The sequence below is a fragment of the Harpegnathos saltator genome, unplaced genomic scaffold, assembly GCF_003227715.2.
Source record: "Harpegnathos saltator strain DR-91 unplaced genomic scaffold, Hsal_v8.6 scaffold608, whole genome shotgun sequence".
NCBI classification, from domain to species: Eukaryota; Metazoa; Arthropoda; class Insecta; order Hymenoptera; family Formicidae; genus Harpegnathos; species Harpegnathos saltator.
In genome coordinates, this window is record NW_020230436.1 from 393,165 (window position 1) to 411,588 (window position 18,424).

Genomic DNA, 18,424 nt, shown 5'->3' on the forward strand with positions numbered 1-18,424 from the left:
TTATAATTAATAACTGTACAAATTTTAATGTCTCCTATATATATATGCAATGGTCGACGCTCGAGTCCGGCACACGCGTCGATGTCATTCGGCCTAATTTTCCCTTTTTTCTTTCTCCCATTACCTCTCTCCACCGCCTCGCGCCCATTTTATTTTTTATATACCTTTAAACATCTCCGTATCATTTTATAATCCCCTTTCTCTCTTCACCCTTTGTGTCTCACTTTCTCCTCTTCCCTTCTTTCGTTCTATTTATATTTATTTATAATATATATATATATATATGTATATATATATATATGTGTGTATACATATATGTATGTATATATATACATATATATACATATATATATATAGATATATAGATATATATATATATATATGTATATATATATATATATCCTCCTTTTTTGTATGTCTTTCGTATTCTCGTTTTATACCTCTCTCGTGTCGTCTGTGCACGTGAACATACTCTCGATCTTCCGTGCGAGCACCGGGTTTGCCTCTTTGCCGTTTCTTTCGTTTCTTTTTTTAATGTACATGCCCGCTAAATTGCCTATATCACTTATATCTCATTAATATATCTCGATCGCGACCGTATTAAAATTTAACATTTAAATTCTTCCATCACTACAATATTACACCGCGATATTTGTACAAAGAACAATCACATGAATTTCTTCGCGGCCGCGTCACTTTCCGGGCCAGGCCGCGACTTCATCCTCCTCGTGTCCTTCCATCGCGCGTCGCCGCCGCTCTTCCGCGGCTCTTCGACTCCTACCCCGTCGCGTAACCGTCCTCCTGCCACCTTCGACGGTTCTACCAATATCTTCTTCCTCCTCTCCCCGTCGGCTTCCCACGGCGTTTCCACCCGCCTCTCGTCCTACCTCTCCTGGAGTCGGGAATCTCAATCCTTCGTCCTGCCTCTCTCCTTCCTCTCTCGTGTCCTTCTCGCGTTTTCGAGCACCCCCCGATCGTCACGGATTTCGACGTGCGGCGTGGCAAGAAATCGTCGGGACCTACCGTAGCGATCGTCCTGAAGGCCACGGATCATCGTTGTCCTCCGATCCTGGCCTACGCCAGCTGGAGCACGGTGCGTCTGTCACGCGCTTCTCGTGTGTCGTTAGAACCGTCGTTCCATCGTGCATTCCATTCTTCCGAAAGTGCTCCTGGAACACGCGAGTTTGGCGATCCTCAATTTAACGCGACTGGTTATCACGCTAATGACGGGGAAGTAAAGATCGCTAGCTGTGACTCGCCACCACTTCGTTCCTCGTGTACCTCACACATTGTATATTAACACATTGTTAACCGCGCGAGTTGCGCTTCGCTGCGCTCGTCCTTGCGCAACGTTCATCCTTTCACGATATCGTGCGCGATAAAAACGTATCTTGACTTAATCTTTTGTGCAACTGTGTAATTTGGATTTTTAACCCTTACAATCCGAGAGGCCACTACTACAATAGCGCGGCGCGGCGTGGCTCTCATATTTCTTTACCGATCTGTCCTTCAACATGCACGAAAAAGTTCCACTTGAAAGATCGCAAGAATCATCCGGACTGTAAAGGTTAATAGTCATGAGATCTGAGAAGAAAACCAATCGATTCTCCCCGGAACCGCGCCGCAGAATGCCAGAGCCGATCGTACGGCTAACGATCGATCGTGAGACGAATAGAGCTCCACTCGAGCGGTCAGTAATGCGTTAATATCTCGGCCGAGATTCACACAGGCGCTACACAAACATAATACATAAATAATTGTTTTTATTGCGAACCGATAACAAATAGAGATATTATTACATCTTGCGTATATTAGCGATCTGTCGCGCGTCTCGCAGCAAAGAGAGGAGACAGTGGTAGTAATAATCCGCGCATTTTTGTAAGAGATTAGCTAAATCTCTGCGATCACACGCGACGTCAGTGTACAAACCTTTATAAGTGATGTCCATAGTACTCTGACGGGTAATGGTACTGATTGTGGAACGTAGGATCGGTGGGCGGCCGGTGTATCATGCTGGCCGCCTGTCCGTCCATCATGTAGCCCATCGTCGCTTCCGGACTGTATGCCCCGCTCGGTCCTGCGGACAATGGTGGAAACACTACACGTTACTACGGTTAGATCTCTGTTCCGTAATTGGCAGGCGAGTACTGGACAAGCTCGCCGACCCCTTCCGAAGTTCTCGAGGAACTCGAGAACCCGATGACCACTCGATACTCGGTCCCCGCCTCGCCAACAGCTTGGTAGGAGACCAGTGAGATCGAGGAGCACGCGTCGAGGGGTACAACGAGCTGTGTGCGTGTGCGTGTGTGTGTGTGTGTGATGCGACTTGCCAAAGTCACGATCACGTCCCTGATAACGCCCGGAGACTTATGCGTATCGTAAAGTCGAATCGTTCTCAGCCGCCATGGCGAGCTGTCTCGCTTCGCTCGTTTTCTTCGCCTCGCGCCTCGAAAAAAGGAGAAGACAACAAACGGACTGCAAGGGGCGGCTCTCCCGAGTTGACCGCTGTGAGAGAACGCTGGCGTCGCGCTCGCGAGCGTCAATCTGTGAGAATCGATTTACAGCGCGATCCTCGAGAGACTTGTTAATGAGCGATACCGCGAGATTGTAATTCCCAGGCGCGTTTATATAGCCTCCTCGTGAAATCGTTATACGCGCGCACGCGCGCGCGCGCGCGCGCGCGTGTGTGTGTGTGTGTGTGTGTGTGTGTTTTATTAATATTTATCATCACTCATTAAACGAGTTTCTATTACCGATTTCCTATCGCTCATTGATGAGCCAATCCTCTCGCGCGATCACGATCATTTCCTTCCGTAATTGCATCTCCGTAATGTCGGGACGCGCAGTCAGCCGCCGCGAATCTTGAAATAAACTGTCGCGGTCGCTAATGAGCAAGAAGAGGGGGACGCGTGCCCGCGCGCGGCGAGCAGCCGATCGCCATTAATTTCAGGGAAAACGTCGAACGGATCAGCCGCAGCTGAGAATTCAATCTCGCCCGAGAGTTCCGATGCAACGTGACGACAGCTCGCAGCTCTCTCTCTCTCTCTCTCTCTCTCTCTCTCTCTCTCTCTCTCTCTCTCTCTCTCCTACTCTCCTACTCTCCTACTCTCCCTCCCTTTCACCGCCGTCCTAAAGCGGTAATGGAGCCTCGGAATCCACGGGAGACTCCCCTAGTTTTAATGTCGGTATCTTAATGTATATTGCCACGATAAATCAAGAGCACTGATTGCGTCCTACCCTCCGCGCTCCAATACACGCTTCTCCGTCCGTCGACGAGACGCGACGACACGGGCGAGACCGAGGCGGCGAATGAGAGAGAAAGAGAGGAAGGGACAGGCGAGCATCGCCGAGAGATCCGAAAGGCACAAGGGCTCGACCGCCATTGTCGAAATGCTCCGTTAAGCCTTTCTTATGCTAAAATCCGACCTGCATCCCCCGATACAATACACAAGTTAGTCACTGCAGCATTATCGAGCGCCGCGTATCAACCGGCGCTTCATCTCCGAGCGGATTTCGCTCGAAGCGAGGCGAACATCTCCCCGCGGCGCGGTCGTCGACGGAGAAAGGAACCCGCGCGGCGCGGCTGTCGACGCGGATTTCCCGGTCTTTATTCTTTTGTCGTAGAATTTAACGGGTGGTAAAGAGACGCCTCGGAAGAGATCGCAGCGCAAAGACGCGTTGTATCGATCAGCTGGGCTGAGTCGTGGGTACGCTCAACAAGGACCCGTGCTCGCGGCGCGGCGTGGCGCGGCGCGGCACGGCGCGGCGCGGAGTCTCCGTTTCCCGCGCGAAACGGAATTACGAGCTTTGCTAATTAAGCCGCCGGTTCCGGGAGATCGCGGAAAAGAGTGCCAATTAAGGCGCTCGCAACGCCGGAGAACCATTCTCACGAGCATTCGCCGCGAGTAATCCTTTCCCACACCCGAGCCGCTGGATTTTCCATCGGCGATTTGTCAAAAAGCAGGAAACACCCGCGATCTCGCGCCTCTCTCTGTCCCCTCTCCCCCCCCCCTTTCTCTCTGCTCGTGCCGCCCCGGCCCGTAATCTTCGTGACGCACCCCCGCGCGCACGTCTTTCTCACCGTCTCGCTCCGGCAGACGAGTTCTTCCTCCGCGCCGCCACCGCCGCCACCGCCGCGCAACCGTGTTTCAAACGAACTCGCCGCGCTTTACTTCGCCAGCGACCGAACCGTAAATCACAATTATTGCGGGCGTCTCCCACCGCGCGCCCGCCGCCTCTGCCTCGCTCCTTTCCCGGTTTCCTTAAGAGTGTTTTTCAAGCGTGTACGCGTCCTCCGTCGCGGCGGCTCCTCCTCGACGAGAACACGAGGGATCATCGTCCTGGGTGGTGTCCGACGACGTCGGCGACGGCGACGCGGAGCACGCGTCGCGGAGTGTCGATCTCACGCTCGCCGAGCCGAGAAAACGCCCCCGGAATAAGAGGGCCGCTTTTTGCGGGACGACGATCGGCGACGAGCGAGGGTGCGAAGGATCTCTTTCGAAATTCCACGGCGAAAGAACCGAATCGCAGCGTGTCGGGGCTCGTCCGAGGGAACTCACGACTCGCGCGCGGCCGATTCATCTCCTCCCCCGCCTTCCCTGCCGCCCCGCCTTCCGCCGAGCCGAGGGAGCGCAGAAGGTTATTATTGCCGATGCCGCACCGAGACGGCACCGAGACGATGCTGGAAACGTTCTCGCACGGCATGCCGTATCTCGCCGCGGCGTCCGCCGCGCGGAATGTAGCCTCGTATTACAGCCACCGCGGGTACGATATCCCGCTAACGAGGGATGCGCGCTTGTAGTGTGATTAAACCGCGCTATAACGCAGCGGGACGCTCCGGGATAGCCGGGACGAGCCACAATATGGGAAATTAAGGAATCGCTCTTCTCTTTGCTACGTCGACGGCGGAGAAGCCGGCGGACGAGAGAGTCGGGTTGCCGCAAGCGCGCCCCGCATGCCCCGCGAGAATTCCACTCGCGAAGTCGTCTCTTCCCCTACGCGCTCGCAAATTGCGAGCGCTCGGCTCGGGATTCCCGACGGTGCGAGCGGGGAGGGGAGTCCGCGTCCGATGTGGGACGCGACTCGCGATCGACCCAGCCGCATCGGCTCGGTTCGAGCGTTCGGCCGAGATTGATCGAGCGGCGGGCAAATCCCGCGACGTGTGAACATCGAACGTCGAACGCCGACGCGCCGACGCGCGCTTCATTGATACGCGACATGAATTGTATCGTATCGCCGAGGGTGCCGGATGAGGGTCGGGGGTGTTTGGAGTGAGTGTCGTTGGCGGGCAGTTTGAGCGCGAGTTTACGACGCGACGAGCGCGTGTAAAAAGCATGTCGCTGTCGCGACGCGTTTCGGCGCGTTCCGACCGCTCAAGGGATAATAACCGCGAGGGGCGAAGGGCGGGAGGGTGAGCGAGGCGATATTCCGCGATCGAGCGATCGGGAATCTCGCGCGGCGATAAAAGAAATCCCGGTGGAGAGATACAATCGGGATCTACAAAAGGCGTACCGGGAATTTCCCGTGAATAAATCATGAGTCGTATTGCGGAGGATCAAAGATGAAGATCTCGCGGCGCGGCGCGGCGCGGCGGTCGCCGGATCCGCCGTACGAAAGCTTTGAGCTATCGTCTCGTTACGCTTTAATTAACAAAGGCGAATTATCGCCGGCCATTATCGCCGCCTTAATGGCCGTTCTTACGACGCCGGGAATCCTCGCGCGGCTCTTCAGAGTCATCCGGGGAATTCGTTGATTCTCCGACGCGCCGCGGATACCGCTGCGCAGCGCGCGAGCACCACGTTATTTCCCTGTCCCGTCCCGTCCCGTCCCGTCCCGTCCCGGGCCGAGCCGGGCCGAGCAGAGCGGAGCCGGGGTCAATTCGATGAGGTTAACAGCTAACGGCGCAACGAGACCGCACGGCGATAGGAAAAACGCCGCATAGCGTAATGTAATAAAGTTCCCCTGGCTTGCGCGCGCGCGCGCGCGCGTGTGTGTGTGTGTGTGTAAGGCTCGCCGCTTGTATTCGTCGGTATCGCGTAAATCCGCAAAGCTACCGGCGCCCGCCTGTCGTCGCATGGGAGCTACCCGGTGACTGATAATTTACTTAGGCGAACTCGCCGCGGGACGGTGGGAAATGAGGCGGTCGTTAATCGTCATCCTGCTAAGCCGCCAAGAAAGCGTTCCGTTTCGGGGTGGGAATTGTTTTCGGATCCATCGGCGATTCTTTGGCTTTGGTCGTGACGTGAGGAAGGGAAAGGCCACGTCTCCTCGAATCGTCGTGCCTATGAGAACCATAATTTCATCGTGTGATTTTCCGATTTCCCGATAAAGTTCCGAAGAGGGTAATTGAAATTTTGATCACGCGGTGCGGTCTACAATTATGCCTGCCCGAATATGTCTCGGTACATTCCGCCGGTGCCCGACGACTGTTAATATTCCGCCTGAAACGGTAACTAACGGGACGAGTTGGTCGGGGTATTTTCTCATATCCATTAAAGGCACTATCTTCGTAACTGAATGAAATTTGCTACCGACTCATTAACTCGCTACCGGGCGACCGATGGCAGAACCGTCTGGAATTGCCTCAAGGTGGATCTAATTAAACTTTCGCGACAGACTCATTCGAGGCGGCGGAACGTCGAAGTTCGGCCGCGAGACGGAACCGCGCGCCGCTTCCTCCTCCGAAGTACGAGAAGAAAATAAGTAGGGGCTTAAGGATGAACTACTTCGCAAGTGGATACGTTTCCACGGCGTGCCGGCGTCGTTACCGAAGTTTACGCGAAGCCTGCGAGCGACTTCCTTCTCTTTCTCCACCCTCCTTCTCTCCTTCTCTCTCTCTCTCTCTCTCTCTCTCGCGCGCGCTCCGCGTGCGAAATCGCCGAATAGGTGGGCAGATATCATGTCAACGCGGCGCACCGCGACTCAGAGTCCGTCTAAATACCGGCGGAGAAGCGCGGAGAAGCGAGTTCGCGCGGGGGAGAATTACGTACCGGTTTATGCCCGACCACGGCGATGGGGTTAATGAGAGGTCGCGCGGCAGTTTTACAAGGCCGGGCAGGCAGCCGGCCGAAATCCCTTCCGATGAATTCGGCCGCGGAACACGGGAACAACATTAGTAGTAACTTATGGTTGCGGCCTGGCTGGATGCCTGGCCGCGCGTTCGTAACGGTAGGCGGAGAGCCGGGAGCTACGTAGATACGAGCATAGAGGCATGTGTGCAAGGTGGTCGGACTACTCGGGCTGCCACCGGTGCCTAGACGAGCGAGGAATCCTTACGGAGGTTAGTGGGTGGCGCTCTGCAACTTAGTTGGCGGCGACACGCCGAGTGTTCACGCCGAGTTTCCGTCCCGAGTTCCGTCGGAGTTCAAGTCGAGTTCTCCTCCTCGCCAGCGAGTTCGGTATAACCCGAGCTAACGTTACCGACGGAGTTTCCAGGAGCTTTCGCGTAGGAGGGTGCTAAAACCGCGAACGGGCGATGGGAGGGGGATGGAGAGGAGGAGGAGGAGGAGGAGGAAGAGCGAGGGAGAGGAGCGAAGCGGAGCAAGGACATCGTGAGGAAGAGAGCGAGGGAAACCATGATAGATATGAGCAGTCTAAGTAACAACCATCAGTTTCCGGAGTTCACCGTGGCCGAGTGTAGTAACGAACTTCCGTTCAAGATTTAAAGGAAGCACCCAAGTTCCACCTCGCCCCGACGACCCGCCCGGAATTGACGACTTAATTAGCGAGCAGGGCATGGAGAGCGCTAAGTGCTCGACGAAAAGGTTCCAGGAAGAAGTACTCCGAGGCTGCGGCGTACCGGAGCGCCGGTGCGAAGGATTAGCCGGTTAAACCGGGTCGGGCAAATTGTCGGGTTTCACTTTCGTAAGGCTCCGTCTGACAACTCGTAACGCCTCGCGTATATTCATTTCGCGTCGCTTATTAATTCAATTACACCGATCAGCGTGGCATTCTCCCTCACCTTTCGATCGCGTATCCCCGGTTAAATATTCCTCGTGCGTCGCGCTGCGCCCCGCGTTATCGCGTTTCGTTACAACAGCCGTCGCAGCTGCGGATACGTGAAATGCAAATGTCTCGTTTGACGGTAAATTGGACGCGCGATACGATAATATCCTCGTCGAAACCTCTCCAGAAGACAGGCCCGAACACGTCGCGGACTCCGTATCTTCTCACAGTAAAGCTATAATCAAGAGCGCGCGAAACTTCTCTCCAATTTATAAACCGGTATCACGACGTCGTGTAAGAACTATAAAAACACTTGGCGAAGTCTACCGAGCGGAAATATTCAGAAGTAGCGATGAGAGAGGCGTTGATAAAACGACGACGGTGTACACGGCAAACTTGTTTCCACCCGAACAGAAGAAAAGCACACAAAAGACCGCAGAAGGATGAAGACTACCGCCCGGGACTCACCCCGAACTTGTAAGCCGTTTAATCTCACCGGTCCTCGGACCTGAATAAACAGCTGCCGCACAAAGGATGTGTCGCGCACTCGATTCGCGCCGGCGAATAAACGCACGAAAATATCGTCGGGGCTGAAGTATCGATCGAGGTGCTTCCGCGCGCGCGAAAGCTCACCGCGCGACCAGCACCGACACACACACGGTCTTACGTCCATCCTATTACTCTAATGGCATTTCTCGAAACAGCAGCGACGTGTCCGGAAGCCCTGAGCATGCCTCGAGTGAAGTGCGGAACGAGAACGTACGAGAACGCGGGTCGGTATCGTCGTGAAGACGCTTCTACGAGGGCGGCAATATCCTTCGAGAGCCAAACTCGCCCTCAGGACGAGCGATGACGGCGCGACGGGAGGGAGAAAGTACGGAGAAAGAAACGCGGGGGACCGTCAGCGCTCTAGCGGGAGTCTAGGAGGAAGCTAGGTCCTTTCTCTCTCTCTCCTCGCAAGCTGCTCCGGAGTAGCTGGCTCTCGCGTTTTGCGGACGGCGGATTTCGCAGGCTGGCGATGGAGGGACCCACGGTAATGACGGCGACGGGAAGAAGACGAAGAAGTGGTAGGGACGGGCGGAAGGACGATTCGCTTGGCGGAAGTCGGAAATGTGCTCCGGAACCTTCAACAATCCCTCGATGAAACTATTGGTCATCCGCGACGCAATACCGGATACGCCGGATCTAATAACTCATCCGCCCGGCTGCTGCCTGGTCTCCTACTCTCGTTCCCCTTATACTACCCTCTCGCTCTCTCCTTCTCTCTCTCTCTCTCTCTCTCTCTCTCTCTCTCTCTCTCTCTCACACACACACACACAAGTTACCCATGCTCCATCTCTGTTTTTTTTTACTCTGCGCGAGCTCTTTACGGGCTCGCTTTTTCCCTCCGCGGCCGTTTCTCCTCGCTTCCACGCATTGTTCATTTCGACGGTGATTGCAGATAATGTCGTCGAGCCGGAAAATAATATCGGTGTCGTTGCGTCGTTGTATTGTGACGTAGTAACAATGTATCTCCGCCGATTCGGCGGCATTACCATTGTTGAGACCGGTGCGTTCGTAAATGCTATGATTAAAACGGTAATGGCAACAATTGCGGAAATCGTTTGGCATTGTTGCGCATCGCTTATTCGGATTCGCGTTGCAATGTCAAAGCGCGTGCCGTAATTTACATTGTATATTTCTGACACTGTATATCCACGCGCGCCCTTGTCAAATATAATAATAGTGACTGCGATAATAATAGAAATAACGTATATACGCGCGCCCGTTAAAATGCGCCGTGCCAAATATCATATCGCTTAAACGTGGGCGCACGGAAAGAGAGAGAGAGAGAGAGAGAGAGAGAGAGAGAGAGAGAGAGAGAGGGGGGGGAGAGAGACGGGGAGGGAGAAAGATCGCGTCATCCAATATGAACACAATACATTTATATGCATCGCATATACATCTCTTTTAAAATGATGAAATACCGCGGCGCCAGTCTCCGTGCACGATCGAAAGTCGTGGTCAACATAAAAAAATGCATCATCGTATATGCAAACGCGTTAACGTCACCGCGTGTGACTCTGTGACTAGCGCGCGCGCGCGCGCGGTCATTTTCACGTTCCGCCGCTCGACAGTCAGACAAGCACGGCAACATATGTTGTTATTATTAACAGGCGCTATTTCGAGGCTAATATTAACCTCGTCAATCCAGTCAACGTCCGGGCCCGCTACTGTGTGTCGCCAGAATGTCCGCCGCGATCGACCCTAAAACGTGCCGGTGACGCGAACTCGTCGATGGAGGGCAATCTTGACGCGTCTCGCTGTCCGAATCCCGGTTTTGTCGAGCGCGCTCCCACAGAGCGCGCGGGGGCCTGTGTGAGTCGCCGGGGCGTGATATACGGCGCGACGTAATTGTAGGAATTTAATCAATCAGAGATATATCCTGGCGCGAGTAAAAGGCAGCCGCGGTAACCTCGGCAAGCCGACTTAAGCCCAGCCGGAGTCTCATTTAAGATAAACCCGGCAGCGACGCGGCGGCGGCGGCAGCGCGAAAAGAAGGGCGAAAAGGAGCGAAATCACCACCACCACCACCACCACCACCACCACCACCACCATCACCACCATCACCGACCGAGCGACGTTGTCGTTGTCCTCGCCTCGGTCGGATGATGAAACGCTAAGACTACTATCCTAGATTCTTCCTACCATCTCCTCCTCTGCTCCTCCTTCTCCTCCTCTTCCTCTTCCTCTCCTCTCGTCCTTCTCTCTTTCTCTCGTCTCCTGGCTCGTCTTCATCGCCCTCGTAGTCCTCGCCGCTCTCGTCGCGGTACACACTTCGCGAATCGCACGAAAACTCGCCCCCTTTTACCCTTTCCACTTATCCAGCGCACACGGACGCGCGTGTATCCTTGCACGTGCACGAGAGTGCTTGCACACCAGCGCCTGCCAGCTCTCCCTCCCTCCCTCCCTCCCTCTCTCTCTCTCTCTCTCACCCCATCGTCCTCCCGCGACCCTCTCTGATATATAGCCCCTCGGAGGTCGATGACTTCCGCTATTTTTCTTCCGCTGTCTCCAGCAAGCAACTTCCCTTTCCTAACGTCCACCCCGCGCGCGCGCGCGCGCGCGCTCACTCGCGCGCCCGACCGTTTCGGTTCTTTCCGACGTTCTCTACTCGCTCTACTACTCGGATATCCACTAACCGTGCGCGGACATCGATCGGCCCAGCTGCCGTTACGAGGCTCGGGCATATCTCATCCGCGAAACGTCCAGGCAACGCTGGCAACGGAAATCACCGGAGGAGATCTCGCCGCGTAGCGGGCGAAAACGCGCGAGCGCGAACGCGAGCGCGAACGTCCGTCGCACGCTGAATAGCTCCTGACGGTTCGTTCCGTCCGCGTCGTCTTCACATGCCGGCGCACTAATGTATAACTGAAGCGGCTCGCTCAGACCAAATTCACGCGAAGTTTGCAAGTTTGCTTAAAAGAAACAATGACTCGACAGAAAGCAATCCGCAACGAGGACGGGGGGAGTTGACTGAACCCACGCATGTGAGCGCGAGCCTCGCGACCGCGAGTAATTCGACGACGAGGGAGTAGCACGCGACAATACGCGCCGTTGAAAAACGTCCTCCAAATTGGAAACGAAGCTCGACCGCGTCCACCGGCGCGAATATCCACCGGCGCCGACAGTCGAAAAGCGTGCAAACACCGAGGTACTAGTCGGTAATGAATACATAAATCACGATTATTGCGAGGTAGCTTTTTTCTCGCACACGCTCTCGCGCAAGAGACGCCCCGGACCCGATGGACGGATCGGCGGAGGGGAGGGCACGGGGGACCCGCGCACGAAGCGACGAGGAGGGCAAAGAAGAAGCTATTGCATTTATGGATGATCGTCCTTGCGGCAAGCCCCGAAATTAATTTGCCCTACTCTTCGGCTTCGCGGCCGGCGTTGGCATATTTTAACCCAGTTCTTCAAGCACGAAGCTCTCTTCTTTTCTCCTCTCGGCGTGGCGCGCCCGTACCGTCGCGAATTGACATAAATTTCTGTCGGCGACGCGGGGCCGCGTCGCGATTCGCCAAATCCGCCGGGCGCCCCGATAAAACCTGACGAGCGCTCGCGGCTGACTGGCTCCTCCGAGTTGACGCGATAAATAATTAATGACCGAGAGAGCGGGCGGGCGGACGAGCGGGGAGAGAATGTTGCAGTGTCCATAAACCACTTAATATTTATAAGGTACGAAGCACAAGGAACGGGGAGGACTGTTTATGGAGGTATATATTATCGCGTCTTATATACGGCGCGTATAGTATTTAGATATTTTAATTAACCCATCGGCTATAAATTATGATAATCAGGCTGAACCCGCCGCGATGCAGAGGCGGACTTCGCGACGTCCTCCTCCGCCTCGAGCATCGTCGCGAAGAACAAAAAAGCGAGCGAGAGTATCGACGACGACGCGCCGCGAGAGCGACAGTCAAATTCACTTTTTATCAGTGGCGAGTGCAGTAAAACACGCATTATAGACCGTTATCGCTGAAATACGAGATACGTTGCAGGATATCACGCCCACTCTAAGAGACTCGTTCTGCTATTCTTGCAGCTTGCGTGCGAGCGTTCGTTCCGGCCGACGGGAGAAAGTTTGCCCGATCGTACAGCGCGCACGCTGTAAAACTCCGTCGAGCGTCGGTGAATCGTCCACGGCCATTGTAATCGCGGCCAGACTGCGAGCAGCGGCAGCGGTGGCTCTAACGAGAGCGATGGAGAGCGAGAGACAGAGAGAGAGACAGAGAGAGAGAGAGAGAGAGAGAGAGAGAGAGAGAGAGAGAGAGAGAGAGAGAGATAAGCGTTATTAAAATTGAACATAAAACTGTTAAATTCGCACACCTGGTCCGCGACGCGTCGGAAGTCGCGTCGCCGGCTCAAGCCTGATCCGCGGATTATAGGAACCATTCTTAACAGTGTCAATAAACGGAGGTTATGAGAGCCACAAACGTCGGAAGTGTCTCTCCTTACGACAGACATAAATAAGCTCCGACGGTGGCTGGCTGGTCGTTTAAATGTCGCGGAGGGAACTCCGCGGCCGGAGTGGAACTCTTCTTCCTCTCCGTTTCGTCTCACTGAATGTGCAGTATAATTCGCCGTGCGTAACGATTCTACCTCCCGCCCTCCCCTCCTCCTCCTTCACCTCCTCTTCATCCGGCTTTTTCCGGGTCAGGTAGAATCGATCCGGAGGTCGATATCGCGCCGGTGTAATTACTTAGCGTGCCATTCCTTAATCGAGTCGCCGGCTAACTCGGAGCGCCGCCGCGCCGCCGCGCTCAGCGAGTAGAGATGAAATGCACTTTACGGACAACTTTATTTCACAGCGCGCGCGCGCGCGGGCGCGGAACCGCCGAGACGCGGCGGCCGACGGCCGATGGGCGATAAAGGTGCTTAATAGCCAGTCAGCTTCGTCAATATGTTCCTCCCGCGTTCAACTTCCTATCTTTTTCTGAAGCGCGAGAACGAGGGGCGGCACAGCTCCGCGCGGCGAGACTACCTCGCGAACGAGCGAACGAACGAACGAACGAACGAACGGACGGACGACCAACGAACCGTGCACGACGCGTTTTATATAACGCTCTTTATCGAGCTGATTACCGCTACGACCGCCTTGGCAACGCCGCCGCCGCCGCCGCCGCCGTCGTTCGATCCATCGAATGGTCCATCAGCCTCGTTAATGCATCGCGCCGCGCGCGACCCGCCATTTACCGCGTCGCGCTTGATTACCGCGCCGCGAGTTCGCGCCGCGCGTCTATAATGCAACGCTCGCGCGGCCGATGAATTTGCAGTTCGTTCCGACGCGAGTAACGAATAACGAGGGGAATCGCGAATTCCGCGAGTCCACTCTCGGCGACGAGATCGTATCATGGCGTGCGCGGGCGGAATAAAATACAACTTACGTACGGGCACTTGATTCCGGCGGGATCGTGGCGCACGATCCGCGCAACGTCGCGAGCGACTTCAATTCGATGCCCGATAGAGCCACTTAACAGCCCCGACGGCAGCGTCGCGGCCGGGCCGCGATGCGTTTCCACGATACCAATCTTTTCCCTCTTTCACAACGTACGGCGCTCGGTCGGAGCGGCTAGCCAGGTTTCTTCCTGGTCGCCATTACCGTGGTGGAGCCTTGATGGCGAAAGTGGTCTAGGGGCAAACGGTCAACGAGACTGGAGATGAGATAGAACAGGCCATTATGGCTACGCCGATAAGATAGGGCCACCCTTCGTACTACGTGGAGACTCCGGCCTTCTGGGTACGGCTTGATACACCGGACGCGATCCACGCCATGAAAAATCTCGCTGGCGGAGTGGAAAGCGTATATGAGAGGGGAAAGGAGAGAGGGAGAGAGAGAGAGAGAGAGAGAGAGAGAGAGGAACGAGGGAGAAAGGGCGTTGTCCAGCGCCCTCGAGAACTCGGACCTTATCTTTTCATACCGATCGTGACCGTCCAAGACTTCATTTCCGTGTCCGAGCGACTCTCGCGCCCCCTCCTTACCCTTCCCCTCCGCCCCTGCTTCTCTGTCCTGTGGCAATTTATATATACGCAGGCGTAACGAAATGGACCCCCTCCCAGCTCGTTTACATGAAATGGATCAAAGTTCGGCAGTTAGGGACGGGGTTGCTCGCGAGTTATTGTTACGTTCGGCCGAGCATTAACAGCTCGCGCGATACCACCACCGGCAGCTTCTGGCGCTCCGTAATTACGCGAACGCAATGGGCTCTGCTAAGGGTCGTTATTGCTAGCCTATAATTGATCCTTCGATTATAATATACTAATATACTTTGGGCTTTCTCTTCCCCCCCTCTCTATCCCCCCCCTCTCTCTCTCTCTCCCTCCCTTCCTCGTCACTTAAATTTGTTGTTGCACACAATCGTGCGTTTCTCTTTTCTTTCCTTTTCTTTTCAGATAATTTTGCCCTCAGTAATCTGTAATTTTTCTCTGATGATAACAAACGCATTTGTCTGTCTATTAATTTATTTCTCACTCTTCTTCTCTTTTTCTCGCTCGGTGCGAGTCATAGACGGCGGAAACATAGAAAATCAATGAGCGCGATTTGCGCGATTGTACAATTATACGAACATCTTCACATCCGCGTAAAGATCTCACGTACCGTTTGTGCTTTCTTTTCTCGCACGTATAGCCCGGGGATGGTTCGATACCTGACGCGCGTCCGTGGCCGCAACCACGACGATCTTTCCTTATTTGCAGCGAAAAGAAGCAATTCCGCGGGACTTCCGTCGGGCTCTCTCTCTCTCTCTCTCTCTCTCTCTTTTTCCATGCCGCTATATACTACACGCCGAGCTCATCGAAAACGTTGATACGAACGACCACGCAATTTCCTCCGTTAAGCCCGGTCGTGTCCCGTTTTCTCTCTCTCTCTCTCTCTCTCTCTCTCTCTCTCTCTCCCTCTCCCTACGGTGCTGTACGGCAGCAAATAATAACATTTCTATAAGTCGGTCGTTTGTATTCGACGACTGGCGCGCATGCACCCCATTTCAATTAACGTATGATCTATGTCGTATGAGGATCCGTTCCGGCACCTTTCGAACGTTAGGGCCGTAATGCGCGGGGGATCGGCTCTCTAAGTAACTCTATATCACGTCTACGTGACGCGAAACGTAGAGAAAAAAAAAAGAAAGACCTCGGCGACGGTCGATGGGGACACGACGAGGGAAGAAATCGTCTGTACTCGGGCCATTCGATCAAGCTCGTTCATCCTGCTTCTCTCTCTCTCTCTCTCTCTCTCTCTCTCTCTCTCTCTCTCTCTCTCTCTCGCTTTCTCCCTTTTCTCTTCTCCGCTCTTTTGCTCAGTACAGACTCTCCTCCGACCGTGGCAGGTCGAGCTTGCGTTCAGGCGAATTACAGGCGCTTGGGAAACTGTCGGACGAATCAAATCGGGCCGTCCGCGTTTAATCGTTCGCCGTGCGGAAGTGTCGTAAATTGTCCAACGAGCGCTGTCACAGTCGCGCGAAATAATGATCGCGCTCGATTCGACGGAATCGAGCCAAAGAGGAGCGATTCTCCGTGCACGAAAGGGAGACTCGCCGCGCCGGCAGGACCGCGGTGAAATTCGGCAAGAAAAATTCGCGCGAATCAGCGTCGCGATAGAATGGAGCGGCCATTTCGGGCGAAATCAAATGGGATCGGCCGAGATCGAACGCGTTTCGACGCATCAGCGTCGGAGCGACCATCGAGCAGTCGATGTCGGCGCCTCCGGTGACATTTTAGGGGGATCCACCGTGCAATTTCTCCCGATTCTCGACCCCAGAACATCCATTTTATTTAGCGCGCCGGGGTCCACGGGGGACGTTAAACTCGACGGCGGGCTTTCTCTTTTTCTCCGTCCGCCGATATCCCATCAGTGCCAGCAGGAACGTTTACCAGCGGGCTGGTGTCCAGCTCCGTAGAATCCTCCACCCCCCCTTTCCTTTCCTTCCTTTCGCCCTTCTCGCTCTTTCTCACCATATCGCTCTCTCTCTCTCTCTCTCTCTCTCTCTCTCTCTCTCTTTTTCTTTTCTCCCTCTCCCCCGTGCCCTCAAGCGGGGTTAGTCGTGTACAGAGTAGCACGAGGCGACAAGGAAGAGGGAGACAGAGAGATCGCGCGTCGATGCGCGAGGGGCAGAAGGACGGAGGGAAGGAAGGTGCAGGGTGGACTGTCTGGACCCACCCGAGATGGACACAGAGAATCGCCATTACAAATTGACAACCTTGATTGATGGCTCTCGCGGAAGGGACGACGCCGGCCGATCCGGTGGCTGAGCAGAGGAGGAAGGATCACGAAGAACGACGAAGAAGGGGGCGCGTTAAGGGGAACGCGCGCGAGGGGTTGAAAAAGACCGGACCGACGGGGTTGTCGGAGCCTGCGAGGGCAGGGAGGTAGCGGCCAAGTGAGATGGAGTGGATGCGCTATATGTCGGCCTGGTCTCGGCGTAGGTCGGGCCGGGGGAGGTTCTCCTCCGAGGGACCTTCGGCAGTCAGATAGCGCGTTCCGCAAACCAACGCGGTTATATCCGTGTGGACGGCGCAAGAGAGGAGGGTGAAAGGGAGTGAGGGAGGGCGAAACGAAGGGACCGAGCGACGTTATCGAGGCCGAGCGGCTCTCTCAGCGGCGAGTGCGTGACGAATGGTCCGCGACTAGATCCGTACGAGAACCGTAGAGAAGGGTGCGCGCGTTTTCTGTGCCGCACCGCTGAACGGAATATTCGATGCCGCGGCGAGAAGGAAGCCCTCGAACACGCTGGGGGGTGTCTTAAAGAGCGTGTACACGCCTCGATCTTATCCTCCGCGCGATCGAGAGACTGTAAATTGTCACGGAGCACCGAGAGAAGCTCCGGCTGGCTCGCGCCACCCTTTCGGTGCTTCGGGAAGAAATGCACGTAGAAATACGATGAGCAGGTGAGCTCGCAGAGGGAAGAGAATTTATGAGCGAGCTGATCGCAAGTATACACAGTTAAGCATGGTGATCCATCGATCGTTGACAGGCGGAAGGACGAGACGGCAGTCGTAAATGACAACCGGGCTTCCGCGAAATCCGGCGGGAAAAGGCGCCGCGCCGCGACGCGAAGCGGGAAAGGCGAGGCGCAGCGAAGCTAGCGTTTATAAAGCGCCGTTCGCGTTGATCTACGACCGTGAACTTTCGCGGCTCGTCTTGACCCTCGACGACTACCGGCGGAATGCGGCGGATAATAAGCAAAACCAGCAATTAAGACATCGCGGATGGATACGTAGCGGCCCCCAAGCTGGGAGAGAGAGAGAGAGAGAGAGGGAGAGAGAGAGAGAGAGACTTGGCTCTCGCTCTTCCTCTCTCCTTTTCTCGCACGCCCGAGACAACGTGTGCGCGAACGACGGCTCGTAAAGCCGCCGAAAGGGGGCGAGAGAGGCAGAGAGGGAGGCGAGCGAGCGCGCGCGGATGAGCGATGTTTATTGAGATTATAGCGGGAGGCAATTCGTGGGAAGTCGTTTATCGCCGAGGAGGACAACGACGACGACGGTGGCGGGCCTCGTATACCGGGAAAGAGTAATTACCGCGGCGCGCAGAAACGAGCCGCGCGCGACAGAAATCAGTGAATAGATCATTCATCGCGCCGGGGCCACCAGTCTTTCGCCGGTGGAAACTAGACGCGTGCGGGAGACCTTTTACCGAGAGATTAACCGTCCACGTCGTAATTGGGTGCCTGACGTCGCGGCTACAAAGCGCGGACGTGCGTCGCCGCTCGTCGTTTCGCACTTTAATTACGTATCGCCGAATTACGCAGCGTTGAATATCTCGCATGATCCGGCGAACCCGACGGCGCCAATGAATAAATCTCGATGTCGCGCGATCTTAACCCTCCGGCAGACGTAGCTTGATTGTGCTCGCGACGTTTCTAAAAATTAGACAATTTTTCAGATATTATGTATAGAAGCATCGGGAAAATATTGGAAATTTGAGATAAAATATAAAATTACACTT

At 55.0% G+C, this 18,424-nt stretch overlaps 1 protein-coding gene across 1 annotated transcript in view; it reads right to left on the minus strand.

The window, feature by feature from the left end:
* Positions 1-406: 406 nt before the first annotated feature.
* Positions 407-18,424, minus strand: part of LOC112589805 (homeobox protein homothorax-like) — a gene marked incomplete at its 5' end in the record, with an annotated part of 104,920 nt that continues 86,902 nt past the window's right edge. Inside the window, 2 exons of the mRNA XM_025304428.1 lie at positions 407-1,169; positions 1,930-2,077. Of these exons, the coding sequence (XP_025160213.1) occupies positions 1,932-2,077 (146 nt within the window). The remainder of the gene's footprint in view (positions 1,170-1,929; positions 2,078-18,424) is intronic.